General features: G+C 47.9%; 1 protein-coding gene and 1 long non-coding RNA gene across 2 annotated transcripts in view; one reads left to right on the forward strand and one right to left on the reverse strand.

Annotated features, from left to right (window-relative positions):
- LOC135983518 (uncharacterized) overlaps window positions 1-15,008 on the forward strand; it is a 183,791-nt gene that overhangs the window by 110,473 nt on the left and 58,310 nt on the right. The window lies entirely within an intron of this gene.
- On the reverse strand, window positions 7,847-10,525 carry LOC135983517 (myb/SANT-like DNA-binding domain-containing protein 2). Its single transcript, XM_065595852.1, has 2 exons — window positions 9,586-10,525; window positions 7,847-8,467 (listed from the first exon to the last, which is right to left on the reverse strand). The coding sequence occupies exons 1-2, from the start codon at window positions 10,133-10,135 to the stop codon at window positions 7,953-7,955; spliced, it is 1,065 nt and encodes a 354-aa protein (XP_065451924.1). The 5' UTR covers window positions 10,136-10,525; the 3' UTR covers window positions 7,847-7,952.

Consider the following 15,008-nt stretch of genomic DNA (forward strand, 5'->3'; position numbering starts at 1 on the left):
CCACGTTTCACTTGACCCAATCTGAAACTTCTGGCTCGTGAAAGCTTTTGAGATGGGGGAGAGGAAAAATTTTGACAATGTTCCTGGGCTGGGAAAACCATTTTCCACTCCACGCTAGCAGCTGCACCATTGTACTTAGGGAGTGAAATATAAACTCCTCAAAACACTGAATTCAACCAGTGATTCCAAAGCTTATATGTTTCTGGGATGTTGCTCATTTTTGACCCCAATTCTTTGGTGACATTACATTGCAAGATACCTGTAATCCACCCTTGAATGTGTGGCATTTTAGGGCCGGTCTACACTGCGGGGGAGGGGGATCGATCCAAGATACGCAACTTCAACTACGTGAATAGGGTAGCTGAAGTCGAAGTATCTTGGATCGAATTACCTGGGGTCCCGACGGTGCGGGATCGACGGCCCCGGCTCCCCCGTCAACTGCGCTACCGCCGCTCGCTCTGGTGGAGTTCCGGAGTTGACGGTGAGCGCATTCGGGGATTGATATATCGCGTCTTACTGAGACACAATATATCGATCCCGGATAAATCGATTGCGACCCGCCGATACGGCGGGTAGTGAAGACGTACCCTTAGAATACCTGTCGTGTCCAATGCTGCAGGGATTGTCGTATGAAATAAGGATATTTTCATACAAGATAACACTGAGCAATCTCCGGCTGGAATGCCTAGTAGGGTTTACGGTTTTGAATCCAATGGATAATCTTCATCTAATCCCATCAATTCATTCCCTGTTCTGTATTGACACAAGTTTGTGTCTTTTACAATGGCACAAGTTTTGTCTGGTTTCTGCAACAATGATTTTTTTAAATGGTTAGAATAAAATAAAGGTGAATCTACAGGTAAAAACGGGGTACCTCTTATATCTGGTGGTAACGGGGTGTCAAAACTCAGGCATCTTCCCGTTTGTTTTAAAACAACGCTGAACTCTTCCAACTACTGCTGTAATATCCCTCTAATGTTCAACCGCAAGGATGAAAAGAACGAAGTCATTTACTCTGCTCAGTTACAGGCAGAAATAGTTACTTAAAATGAGTAGATTATTCTGCTTTTATTTTTATTTCACACAATTCCCCGTAGATTAATTTCATTTGGAGGGGTTTTATTGGAGGAAAATTAACTCAATGATCACACAATTTCTTCTGAGTCATAAAAAGAGCAGGTTAGTCAGGATAGCGATGCTTTGCGCGAATAGGAAGGTATTATACTCACTGACTTTCAACCCTGTTACTAAGCCAGTAGACATATCTGTGATTTACTTGAATATGTTTCAGCAAATACAAAATAAGCCCAACTGGGTAGTTGCTCTGGAGGGACTCTGTGAAATGAAAGAGAAAAACAAATGTATTAATAGAACCTGAAAACAAAATAATGCTCCTTATAGGCTAGCAGACTTCCTAAAGGCATAAAAGGATATTAAAAAGTCATTAGCCCTGCTGGCTTACTCACCTGAGAATCTTTGTGATGATGCTTTAATTCCACGTTTTTTGCCTTAACGATTATGTGCATTTCTGTACGTGGAAAGACATCCTGGTGGAGCTTCTTTACAGAAAAGATGCTTAAATGTTCCCAACAACTTAAAGGTCAATTTCTGCCTCCAAACACATTCTTACATCAAATAATGCAGAGGGTCTGTTCTATTCATTAAGGCAGGGATTTTTAACTGGCGTTGGGGCCAGACTTTTGAAAGCATTTAGTCACCTAAAGATGCAGATAAGTGTCTAGGTCCAGACTTAGGCACTAAACCCGGTCCATTTGTGGACCTTTGACCGAGTTGGATTTTTTTGAAATAAGGCATCTCTTGTTGTTGATGGGAAAGCTTTGGGGCTGTACCTGAACCACAAGATGTTCTTGGGCGTGAGGCAGGAATTGCTGAGTGACATTTTCTGGCAAGTATCAGGGGGTAGCCGTGTTAGTCTGTAGCTTCAAAAACAACAAAGAGTCTGGTGGCACCTTAAAGACTAACAGATTTATTTGGGCATAAGCTTTTGTGAGTAAAAACTTCTCGGTGCATCCGAAGAAGTGAGATTTTTACTCACGAAAGCTTATGCCCAAATAAATCTGTTAGTCTTTAAGGTGCCACCAGACTCCTTGTTGATTTTCTGGCAGGAAGTCAGACTCAATAATGAGCACGGTCCCTTTGGCCTTGAAAGCTAGGAATGAATGCCTTTTGGTAGCTGCAATGTACGGAGGAGAGCAAGGTGTTTGGGGCCGTTTTGCAAAGCATTTCAAAATTTGGGTTCAGCCCGGTTTGGAATGAGAACCAAACATTCCAAAATGTTCTGCAAAAGGAAAAGGAGCTCTGGCTCTAGGAGCACCTGGCAGGATGCCCCTCCCTGTGCTATGGAGCCTGGAGACCCGAGGGTTGCTAACTCCAAGGCCGCCCGGCTGCAGGAGCTGGGCCAGGAAATAGGACAGATTTCCAGCTCTGCTGAAATTGAACAGTCTCCGCGAAATGCTTTGATTTCCATGAATTGGCAAAAGTCCAACGAAAAAATGCTTCCGTTGAATTTTGCTCACCAGCTGTAATACTCGGTGTTTGTACCTAACCTGTTTAATAACGTTGTGATGGCGTGCAAACCCCTCGTTGGGGAATCAAGGATTAACAGGAGCCTGAGAGCTCATTTAGCACCTGGAGGGTGCATCAGGCCTGCCTGGTGATCGGACCCAGCTACAGGGCAAACCCTAGGCCAAGGACCCAGGACGGAGAGAGGGTTAGAACGCCCTCGCTCTGGGAAAGGAGCCGTGGAGATGCTGTAGATTAAGAACCAACCCTGGTGGCTGACTCTGGGCAAGGGGCCAGGTTCCAGGGGAGTATCCCTGGAGGTTGGTGCTCGGCAGCGTGAAGGAGTCGCTGGGGAGATCCCGGTGGGACTGAAAACTCAAGCCCAGACAGGCAGAAGTGGCTTACGTTGGGTTTGTTTTGTTTGGGGTTTTCTGCATTCTGTCGGGGGACACTGGGGTGGGGAACCTGCTGCTCTGAGAAAAGAGTGGGACTGCAGAGGTGCAGGGCCTGGTTGGAAGGTGTCCTATTGATTAGAGTTGTGGGGGATGTTGTTTGTATGGAACGTTGATCCCCCCCTAGAAGCGATGGATCTAGCTGGGGGGCTGAGAGACCCCCACATCACCCCAGGACCATTGCAGCTCATCATGGATCAGAGTCTGCAATGCCTCACCTAGGTGCATGCTGGCCGGTGAGTCACTCGTCTACCATTATTAACAGTTATTTTATAAAACTGAACTCTAAAGAAAAACAGAGCAAGAGCGAGAACTTCGGGTGATCCTCTCTGAAGGATGATACAGCAGGGACTAGCTTTGTTTGGACTTTACTTTTACTTCCTAAAGGCTGTGCGAGTAATCCTAGAGCTGATTCAGGGGAGCGTTCTCACTCCTCACTGGAGTGCTGGCCGGTGGTTTGTTGAGGGTGGCAGGCGTTTTCCTGGAACTACCCTTTTCTCTTTGCAAATAGAGTGCTTACCTCTTTAAATATTTACAATGCCGTGTGCCCCTATGCTGTGACATGGACTCTGTCTCCTACTTGGTGCACGGCCTGCTTGGACAGGAGGGGGAAGCTGCTGAGGGTATTTTGTACTTCTGTGCCAGTGATGTGCTGCCAACATTTTAACAAGGGACTCCCTTGCTCTCCATTCCCCTCTCAACCCCACAGTCTTCCCCACCCTGTCCCAAAGAAATCTATCAAACCTTCTGAGGGGGAGCTGTGGGCACCAGCCTCAGAAATCCTTCTGCTACGGGCAGTGCAATGACAAGTCTGTGCCCAGCTGCTGCTCCAGTCTGATGGGAATCCTCTCTCCCCGTCTCTATACCTATGCCGGCCCAAGCACAATCCAGCCATTCATGCCTGTCACGCCACTGAGCCCAGCTGGTGCATGGGGACTAGCAGACGCTTTGCAGGCCATGTGCCTGGTAGTGCAATACCTATATCAGGGCCCAGTGGGGAGGTGAGAGAGGCAGCAGTGGCACCCTGGGGATAATTGCTCACCCCCTCTATAGTCTACTCTGTCGTGTTTGTCTTGCTTTGTTTGAGCTAAGCCTTTAACGGCCCAGGTTTGTCGATAATGAGCACAGCCGAGCAGGCCTTAGTGAGCAGCACAATGCACACCTGTGAGGAGGGCCCAGGGGCAGTGAAGGTGAAGAATCCGCACTGTGCGGATCAGGGCTGGCTCTCTGCAGGTTTGCTTAGGTGGGGGAACAGCACGGGCAATCTTGCCGCATGAGTGCTGCGCTTCTCCTCCCTGCCCTCCGGAGGGCACTGCTCTGCTCCCCAATGCATACCAGCTAGACGCTGCCCCGTCTCCAGAAATGAGCATCCCTGAGCCTGGAGGCGTTAGACCTACTGTTGGTTCACCTAGACATAATGCCCCCAGTCAATGCCATTCCCATGCTGCAGCTGTGACATTCTGACACCCTCCAGCTCAGCTGCACTTGAGCCCTGTGGGCCGGCTTTTCCAAAGGGATCTGCACCAATTAGGCACAGGGCCAAGTTTAAGACCCCCCCACACACACACTCACAAAGGCACAGGCATGGCCCAAAAATGACAAAACTCTTGTGCCAAAAAAACCCTAACAACAAAAATGGGGATTTGTCACCTCCCCTCTAAATGTAGACACCCAGAGCAGCTGTCCTGTCTGACTGCACCTAGCCCAGACTGCTCCCCTCCTTGGCGTGGCAGCAAGTTTCAGAATTAAGATGGAGGGTGCCGATCAGTCTTTGAGCTATTGTTTCAGGCTGTCTGCAAACTCAGGCAGGCACCGATTTACTTGGAACATGTTCTCAAGGTCTTCTGTGCATCCATGTATCCATTTGTCAAAAGACAAGCTGAGTCTGATCAAGTGACTCCAGGAGCTGGAGCCTTAATCTGACCCTGGCTAGGCACTGAAGTGTAAGTAGCCAGATTTTCATAAGTGTTCAGCATCCATTTAGGCACCTAAAGGAAGCAACCAGACTTTCAAGTGTGTTCAACACTCATTGTTCTCAATGGGAGATACCAGGTGTTGAACACATCTGAAAATTTGTCCTCATGTTAGACCCTTGTCTTTAACTTGCAATGTTAGGCCCTGATTTGTAATGTAACTCTCTAGCACTGTTCTTTCACAAACAAAATAACCATGCCCTATTTATACAAAGTGGAACAGCTGCGACAGGCAAAACTGAGAGAGACCCACATCAGAGTATCCTACAGCCAAGTGCACTCTCCTGAGACGTAGGAGACCCCTACTCAGGTCCTTTCTCCCTGGGGGGGTAGGGATTGAACTGGGGTCTCCCATGTGCTGGGTAAATGCCTCCATCACTGCCATTTCATGTGGAGGTAGACATGCTTGCATCTTGCATAACTGGATGGGAACCTGCAGGTGAGAGAGCTGGGAGAATGCCTTTCTTCACGCGGCTGCAGAGCACGCTGGGGCTTAGGTGTCACTCAGAGAGGTGCCAAGAGGGAGGCAGCCAAGCACATGCCCCGAGGCAGAACCTTAGGTGACTTGTACAGCAAACAAATAGGTGCCGAACTGGTTTCTGCACCTGCAGTGTTGGGCCACAGACCACCGGGGGGTTCGTGGACTTGTGCTTTAGGAATCTGAGTTTCTTTGAGCCTACGTCCCTAGCTCCCGGTTTCAGTGGGAGTTGGGTGTCTCGATGCTTTTGCGTCTATCTGCATCTTTAGGCATCTAAATACTTATACACATCTGGCCCTCCATGGCGTAGGAGCACTGGCGTCACACTGAGTTTTAGAGAAACTTAGGCTGCCTAGTGCCGAAGCCTTTTGAAAATAAGACCCAGACTCCCCGAGGGCTTTTCTACGCTTAAACGTTTTGTCACTTTAGCCTAGTGGAGTTAAAGTGGCAAAACCCCTCTGGTCCGGAGGCCGTTACACCAGGTTAAGTCCTTTTATGCTAGTATAGCTGCATCCATACTAGGGCTTTTATTGGTAACACTCCATTGGCAGACCGTCACTCCTCGGATGAACACGGTACTACTGGTAAAACTTTGCATTGTTGTCCAGGCCTGAGGGTATGTCTACACTACGGGATTAATCCGAATTTAGATAATTCGGATTTGAGAAACAGGTTGTATAAAGTCGAAATGAGTGCGGCCACACTAGCACATTAATTCGGTGGTGTGCGTCCAAGTACTGGGGCTAGCGTCGATTTCTGCACCGTTGCACTGTGGGTAGCAATTCCATAGCTATCCCATAGTTCCCGCAGTCTCCCGCGCCCATTGGGATTGTGGGTTAAGATCCCAGTGCCTGATGGGACAAAAAACATCGTCGCAGGTGGTTCTGGGTACAGCCTCACTTCCTCCCTCCCTCCCTCCCTGCATGAAAGCAACGGACGGCAGACAACCATTTTCGCGCCTTTTTTCCTGGGTGGGTGAACACTGCAGACTCCATACCACGGCAAGCATGGAGCCCGCTGAGGTCAAGACAGCACTCATGAATATTGTAAACACCTCGCGCGTTCTCGTGGAGTTTATGCTGAGCCAGGACCAGAAAAACGAGGAGAGGAGGCAGCGGCAGCGCAGCGACAAGCATGATGAGGACATGGACACGGACACGGATACAGAATTCAGTGAAACCACAGGCCCCGGTGCTTTGGAGATCATGTTGTTAATGGGGCAGATTCTAAACATGGAACGCCGATTCTGGGCAAGGGAAACAAGCACAGACTGGTGGGACCGCATAGTGTTGCAGGTCTGGCACGATTCCCAGTGGCTGCGGAACTTTCGCATGCGTAAGGGCACTTTCATGGAACTTTGTGACTTGCTGTCCCCTGCCTTGAAACGCCAGAATACCAAGATGAGAGCAGCCCTCACAGTTGAGAAGCGCGTGGCGATAGCCCTGTGGAAGCTTGCAACGCCAGACAGCTACCGGTCAGTCGGGAATCAATTTGGAGTGGGAAAATCTACTGTGGGGGCTGCTGTGATGCAAGTAGCCAAAGCAATCACTCAGGTGCTGCTACGAAAGTTTGTGACTCTGGGAAATGTGCAGGCCATAGTGGATGGCTTTGCTGCAATGGGATTCCCTAACTGTGGTGGGGCGATAGACGGAACCCATATCCCTATCTTGGCACCGGAGCACCAAGCCACCGAGTACATAAACCGCAAGGGGTACTTTTCAATGGTGCTGCAAGCACTTGTGGATCACAAGGGACGTTTCACCAACATCAATGCGGGCTGGGCGGGAAGGGTTCATGACGCTCGCGTCTTCAGGAACACAACTCTGTTTAAAGGGCTGCAGCAAGGGACTTACTTTCCGGACCAGAAAATAACCGTTGGGGATGTTGAAATGCCCATAGTTATTCTTGGGGACCCAGCCTACCCCTTAATGCCATGGCTCATGAAGCCATACACAGGCAGCCTGGACAGGAGTCAGGAGCTGTTTAACTACAGGCTAAGCAAGTGCAGAATGGTGGTAGAATGTGCATTTGGCCGTTTAAAAGGCCGCTGGAGATCATTATTGACTCGCTCTGACCTCAGCCAAAGAAATCTCCCCATTGTTATTTCTGCTTGCTGTGTGCTCCACAATCTCTGTGAAAGTAAGGGGGAGACCTTTATGGCAGGGTGGGAGGCTGAGGCAAATCGCCTGGCTGCTGATTACGCGCAGCCAGACACCAGGGCGATTAGAAGAGCACACCATGAAGCGGTGTGCATCAGAGAAGCTTTAAAAACCAGTTTCATGGCTGGCCAGGCTACAGTGTGAAATATCTGTTTGTTTCTCCTTCATGAAAACCCACCCCCTTTATTGACTGATTTTCTGTAAGGAACCCACCCTCCCCCTTCCCCCAGCTTTCTTTCAAACCAAATAAAGTCACTATCATTTAAAAATCATTTATTCTTTATTAATAGATTAGAAAAAGAGGGAGGGAACCCGGGTGGTATTTGGGAGGAGGATTACTGGGAAGGAAAAAGCCACAAAGAAAAGGTTAAAAAAATGACAGCCTTTTGCTTGGGCTGTCTACTGGGGTGGAATGGGAAGGTGTACGGAGCCTCCCCCCCCGCGTTCTTACACGTCTGGGTGAGGAGGATACGGAACATGGGGAGGGGGGAGGGTGGAACAGGGGCTGAAGCGGCAGTCTGTTTTCCAGCAGCCGTTCCTGAACCTCCACCAGACGCTGGAGCAGCCCCAGCGTTGCTTCCTTCATCCTCTGGTCTTCCTGACGCCACCTCTCATCTCGAGCGTCTCTCCTCTCCTCACGTTGGTCTCTCCTCTCCTCACGTTGGTCCCTCATGTCCTCACGTTGGTCCCTCCTCTCCTCACGTTCACTGACTTCTTTCCTATACTTTGAAACTGTTTCCTTCCACTCATTCAGATGAGCTCTGTCACTCCTGCTGGATTGCATAATTTCAGAAAACATCTCTTCTCGCGTCTTCTTCTTACGACGCCTTATCTGTGATAACCTTCGGGATGGAGGAGGGAGGCTTGAGGAATTTGCAGCTGCTGTAGGGAGGGGAAAAAAGAGAGAATTGTTTTAAAAGCTACATTTTGCAGAACAATGCTTATACTCTTTCACGGTGACCAACACTGTTCACATTACATAGCACATGTGATTTCTGTGCAAGGTCGCATTTTGCCTCTTAATGCTGAGTGCCTGTGGCTTTGCTGCTAGAGATCACAGGTCTGGGCAACAGAATTCTGCTTGCATGCGGCCATGGTAAGCCATTCTCTTACAGCTTCTGCGCCCTACTTTCCCACATACCAAGCATAGCTTGTAGAGTGCTGCAGAAGCCTGGCCAATCTCAGCCAGTTGGGGGGGGGGGGGAGTGTGGTGGGGCTTGTCTGGGCAAGTAGAGTGCTGCGGTTTTTCTGTTAACATTCAGCAGCACCAGAAAACAAACTAACCACGGTACCCCTCCCCCCCACCGCGTGGCTGGTATCAGGGAAGATCCCTACAGGCACCAAACTAATCCCCCCCCCACCGCCGCCCCCCCCCTCGCCATGAATTCTCTGGGATGATCACAGTACCCCTCCCCCCACCGCGTGGCTGGTAACAGGGAAGATCCCTGCTAGCCAAACGCGAAAAACTCAGGGCCAATTTCCCATCTGCGCTTGGCTAACTGCAGGGAAGGATTTATTTTCCGCCACAGGCAAACAGCCCAGTAGGAACGGCCACCTCTGTCCCCTTAATTAAGTTCCCGTATTTCAACCAGGTTACCAGGAGTGATATCACTCTCCTGAGGATTACACAAGAAGATAAAGAACGGATGTTGCTTGAATGCCAGCAAACACCGGGACCATACGCTGCCAGGCTTTGTCAGGCAATGATACCAGATTACTTGCTGCAAGCATGGCGTGGTCAAGTGTCCTACCATGGAGGAGGGAATAAAGATGCACTGCCCAGAAACCTTCTGGCAAGGCTTTCGGAGTACCTCCAGGAGAGCTTCATTGAGATGTCCCTGGAGGATTTCCGCTCCATCCCCAGACACGTTAACAGACTTTTCCAATAGCTACAGACTTTTCCAGTAGCTGAACTGACCGCGAATGCAAAGTCAGGCAAAGTAATCATTAAAAACCGTTTGCTTTTAAAACAAGTTTTATATTTTAAAAGGTAAACTCACCTGAGGTGCCTTCCATGGGGTCAGAGTCTTGGGTACTGGCTTGGGAGGCTTGGGAGGCTTGGGAGGGTACTTCAGTCAGGGTGATAAAAAGATCCTGGCTGTTGGGGAGAATGGAGTGCTGTGTGCTCTCTGCAAGCTCATCCTCCTCCTCCTCCTCCTCCTCTACCCCATCGGCAGAATCCTCAGGCGTCGAGACTATCCCCGACCCAGAATCCACGAACACAGGTGGGTTAGTGGTGGCAGCCCCCCCTAGAATTGCATGCAGCTCGGCGTAGTAGCGGCATGTCCGCGGCTCTGACCCGGAGCGACCGTTTGCCTCCTTTGTTTTCTGATAGGCTTGTCTGAGTTCCTTGACTTTCACGCGGCACTGATCTGAGTCCCTATTGTGGCCTCTCTCCATCATGCCCTTGGAGATTTTTTCAAAAATTTTTGCATTTCGTCTTTTAGAACGAAGTTCTGCAAGCACTGAATCCTCTCCCCATACAGCGATCAGATCCAGTACCTCCCTCACGGTCCATGCTGGTGCTCTTTTTCGATTATCAGCCTGCATGGTTACCTGTGCTGATGAGGTATCTGTGGTCACCTGTGCTCTCCACGCTGTGCAAACAGGAAATGAAATTCAAATGTTCGCGGGGCTTTTCCTGTCTACCTGGCCAGTGCATCCGAGTTCAGATTGCTGTCCAGAGCGGTCACAATGATGCACTGTGGGATAGCTCCCGGAGGCCAATACCATCGAATTGCGGCCACACTAACCCTAATTCGAATTGTAAAAATCGATTTTGGCACTACTCCGCTCGTTGGGGTGGAGTACAGAAATCGATTTAAAGGGCCCTTTACATCGAATTAACTAGCGTCGTTGTGTGGACGGTTACAGGGTTAATTCGAATTAAAGCTGATAAATCCGAATTAAAGTCGTAGTGTAGACCAGGCCTTAGTCACTCAGGTGTGGGGGGGGTTTAAAATTGTCTCAAAGCAAATGTAGCGAAATCTAGTGACACTGCAAGGTGCATGTTACTTCAGAGTCTCCAGCCGGTCCCCTGGCTGCATTCAGTGCTCACTCACTTCTGCAGTCTAATCCTTTACTGTGTTTGAGGACCCCTGCTTTTTCTCTTTTGGATTTATTAATCTGCTTTCTTCCTTACTCTTTGTGTTCATTAAGATCTCCTTCCTCTTGTCTGGAGAACCACTGATTTTTCATGGGCCTCCTGCTCCTTAAACCCTCCGGTGCTTTTGAAACATCATCCACCCTATAAACGTAGCACATAAATCTCCCGATAACACAGCGATCTCTGTTTGAATGTTGTGGTTTCAAAGACTCCATTTGGTCCCAGGCTGAGAGTAGTATCAATTTCTTGGGGAGCTCCCTCTCTGTCTTGAGACCGATCGAGGGAACTTTGGTACCTATTTCACAGGCTAGTTCAGTCTGATTTTAACCTGGGCCTGTTTGGCATGGCCCTGGTGGCTCTCTGTTGGACACAATCTGGTAAGGAGGACTGGGAGTGAGGGGTTAAGGAACTAATAGATTTCTCAAATGTGAAGGCTCAGAACTAAGTGAAGCTATAAAGGCCTGATCCAAAGCCTTTCCACTGATTTCAGTGGCTTTTGGAGCAGGCTCTAATAGCGCACGCTAGTAATCTCGAACTAAATGCAAAATTTGACATAGAGCCAACTGAACGAAGCCAGAGCAAGGCTGGTATGTCCCTGTGACTTGATGTAGGTCAGGCGTCTAGCAGCCCTAGCTTTGCACATATTGCAATTTGATATAGTAGCTGAAGAGAGGCCAGCTAAGAGGGAATTGCAGTAATCAAGTTGTTTGCGGGGAGGGAGGAGGGGGAAGAGAAATCAATGTGCAAACCAGGATTTCAATCTTATTACGAGACAAACACAAGCAAAGACAGGCAGCGCTCCTGAGATGGAGCCAGGAGGGACGGGGAGGGGGATGGCGATGCGATATGATTCAAAAGGCCAGACGCGGTCCAAATTAATCCGGAAGCTGAGATTTGATCAAAAAGTTGTCTGTCCAAAGCAAATGGAAATGGCTGTTAATTATGAGCCTGGTTAGGTGGTTAAGCATCACAATTTCAAGTTTTGGTGCATTTAATTGTGGGAGACTTGATTACATCTAGTTTTCGATGTCAAGCGGAGCTGGAGGAAGAAGCGGCCCGGGGTAGGCGGCATCAAAAGAGGTAAAAGCAAAATAAATCTATAGCGCAACAGAGAGCTGCTGAGAGACGCTGACGTTCTGTAATGGATAATAGCATAAAGGGCAGCATGGCCTATAGATTCTGAGTAAACTCAGGCCTGGAACATTTCCCTGTGCGGTAGCCTGCTGGGCTGAAGTGGGAGGGGGAACGCACTAGACAATAAGGACTAGTCCCTGTGGGGCAGCTAAGATCTAAATCAATCTGCTGCTGTTCTTGAAATACCAGCATACGTTTCCAAGCATTATATTAAAATTTCATGATCAATAGTGCTGAAAGCTGCACTACATAGAGGCTAAAAGAAGTGCTGACAATTCACTGGGCTATGAATTAAATAAAATACTGTCTGCTGGCCTTAGAAGCGATGCCATGCCCGGTTTATCTTCTTGATTGGAAATTGCCTGTCAAACGGATCCCTTTTTCTTAGGTGAGCATATTTCAGGAGGGGGTACCTTTTGCTCCGGTGTGTATTGACTACCCAAAATAGATAGGGCTGCGTATTCAAATCTGATCTGTACCATGCAGAACATAGAGAACTCAGATTCGTTTCCCTAGAAACGTATTAATAATCATTTGGACCACCGTAGCACACAGGCTCTGACCAAAATCAGGACCCCACGGTGTTAGGTGCATTACAAGCACAGTAAGAAATAGCCTCCAAGATGAAGAATTTAAATAAATAAAGGTAGGAGAAAGGAGGCGTTACTTTAGAGATGGGGAACTGAGGCACGGACCGGACTAAGGATATTTTTTTTTAAATGAAGGTTAACTTGTTCAGATGCTCTTAAACATCTCAGTAGGCACCTAAATCCCTCTTAAAAATCTGGCCTAAAATGGCTTGGCCACAGTCACCCTTGGACAATGGAGCTGTGGGTTTGTCTCCTGGATTCCAAGATTCGGCACAGGGCCATTTTCCTTCTCCTTATGCTTGTTTGATTAAAGTATATTGAGAAATAGTACACACGGCTCTTGCGCATCAGAGGAGTGCAAATGGGGAAGAGACCTTTCTGCCCTGAGGAATCTCTGACCTGCGTAAGGAACGAAGGAAGAAATGGCAGTCTTGGCAAAAGGTCCTCTTCTTGTGAGATTTCCCACTGACGTGTTTTTTATAAACCCCCCCAAGTGGTTTGGTTTAAATTAGATAAGGACTCCGGTGATGGGATTGCAGAGGGCTCATGAGTTAAAAATTCTTTAAATCCTTCATTAAAATTCTACCACCAATCTGCAGGAGTTCAGCGTGATTGTCCCTGCCTTTGATTGACTCAACCTACCTCTGTGTATTTCCCGGTCTGCAAAAGACGATGGCTGTGGAGCTCACTAAAATATTTTGGAGAGCAACATTTTTTGCCCTTGGCCAAACTTTGGTTCATTTTTCCATTGTTTTTTCCCAATGGAGGATACACCCGATACTTCCTAGAATGTCTTCACCTCCCTCCCACTTCAGCTTAATCTGCTGCTAGGCTATCAGCGCCAAGTCAATGGGAGCCTGATTTCCATGAGCTCCAGATTAGACCTTATTTGTTATTGGCCCAATAACTCAGCATCCACAGCTGGTTACTTTTATCTAAAGCCAGTCCTAGGACCAATCAATATTCAGCCATGACTGGGCTATAGAGATGAGCTCTACTGCACTCCAGGAATGAAGACCATCTTTTTTATTACAGCAAACCGAGTCACAGTTACAGATTGGCTGTGGGGGAGAATATTGGTTTGGCATTAGCTTCTTGATTTAAGTCACCATCTCAGTTAAAGCCCCCGGTGATGGAATTCCTAAGTTTCCTTCATCAGGATAGCACCGTTCTTTTCTCCTTTGTGACATTTCACCTTTTAAAAGTTTTATTAGAGCATAGGAGAGGCTTCAAGGAATGAGCTAGGACCTTCATGCTGGTTTAAATACCAAGGTATAGGCATACCCTGGCTTAACGAAGAGGCTTATGTGATAGGTTTTGAGCTGCAGAATGTAACGTTATGGATTTGCACTAGAAAAAAACGTTCATGAACTTAGTGGCGCTGACTTTTATAACCTTTAACATGCTTCCTCGATTAATCTGCTTAAGGCCGCAGCCTTAAATAGCGGATCACAGCTGCAGTAAATTGATTTGCCCCAGCGATAGCTGCGGCTGCTGACCAAAACAGTTTTTTAATTTAGTTTGTATGCCCTGGAATGACTCTGTTAGCCGTTCCTTACTTGCTTGGACATCTGCCCAGGATTTGCATAGAAGTGTGAAATAAAAAATCCAGTTTTATTCTATTTGTCAAGGATATGGCAAACTGCAACAGTAGAACATACTGTAGGACCACACTAATTCACATTAATGGCTCGGAAACCTTCTGCCAGTGACTAGCTACTGCAAATTAGCAAGCAAGCAAAGCGGCACGCACATGCAAACAAGGACAGTACATCACAAAATGTACTTCACCCATTTGTTTTGACAATTGTCATTTACGTTATTTATGATAATACTTCATGGTGCACTACTAGCAAATGTAATGTAATATATCGGGGTAAGTAAAAAAAGCACTAGTACCCGGAGACATCACTACAGCATTTTGCTATTAAATCTTTGGGCTCACCCCACTTCTCAGCAATGGGAATATTTATTTATAAATTATTAGGATGGTAGATTATGCAAAATGCAAATTAGCAAAGTTCAACACATGCAGGAGTGACCAGGGAACCCAGAGAGAATTCAGGGGCATGGATAGTCATGGTGCTATGTATCTATACAGTGGTTTTGACGGGTTGAGACCTCTAGGTGCCACCTCAATCATTAGAGGCACTTGGCACAAATCCATGTTTAGGGCTGAGGTGAGTTCTGCACTCTAAGCTTTGAGGGATACTGCACAGAATCATAGAAATGTGGGGCTGGAAGGGACTTCAAAGTCATGAAGCAGAGCTCCCTGCGCTGAGGCAGGACCAAGTGAACCTAGACCATCCCTGACAGGTGTCTGTCCAACCTGTTTTTAAAGCCTTACGGTGATGGGGATTCCACAGCCTCCCTTGAAAACCGATTTCAGAGCTTAACTATCCTTTCCGTTAGAAATTTTTGCCTAATGTCTACCCTAAATGTCCCTTGCTGCAGGTGAAGCCCGTTACTACTTGTTCTACCTTCAGCAGACATGGAGAACAACTGATCACAGTCCTCTTTTTAACAGCCCTTAGCATACTTGAAGACTAATATCAGGTCCCCGAGCCTCAGTCTTCCCCATCCACCCCCACTC

Source organism: Chrysemys picta, chromosome 5 (assembly GCF_011386835.1).
Source record: "Chrysemys picta bellii isolate R12L10 chromosome 5, ASM1138683v2, whole genome shotgun sequence".
Taxonomy (NCBI): domain Eukaryota; kingdom Metazoa; phylum Chordata; order Testudines; family Emydidae; genus Chrysemys; species Chrysemys picta.

Excerpts from the sequence above, each read along its gene's own strand:
- LOC135983517 (XM_065595852.1), bottom strand. The coding sequence starts at position 10,135 with ATGCAGGCTGATAATCGAAAAAGAGCACCAGCATGGACCGTGAGGGAG. Across the intron at positions 8,468-9,585 it reads CCCCATGGAAGGCACCTCAG|CAGCTGCAAATTCCTCAAGC; the intron begins GTGAGTTTACCT and ends CCCTCCCTACAG.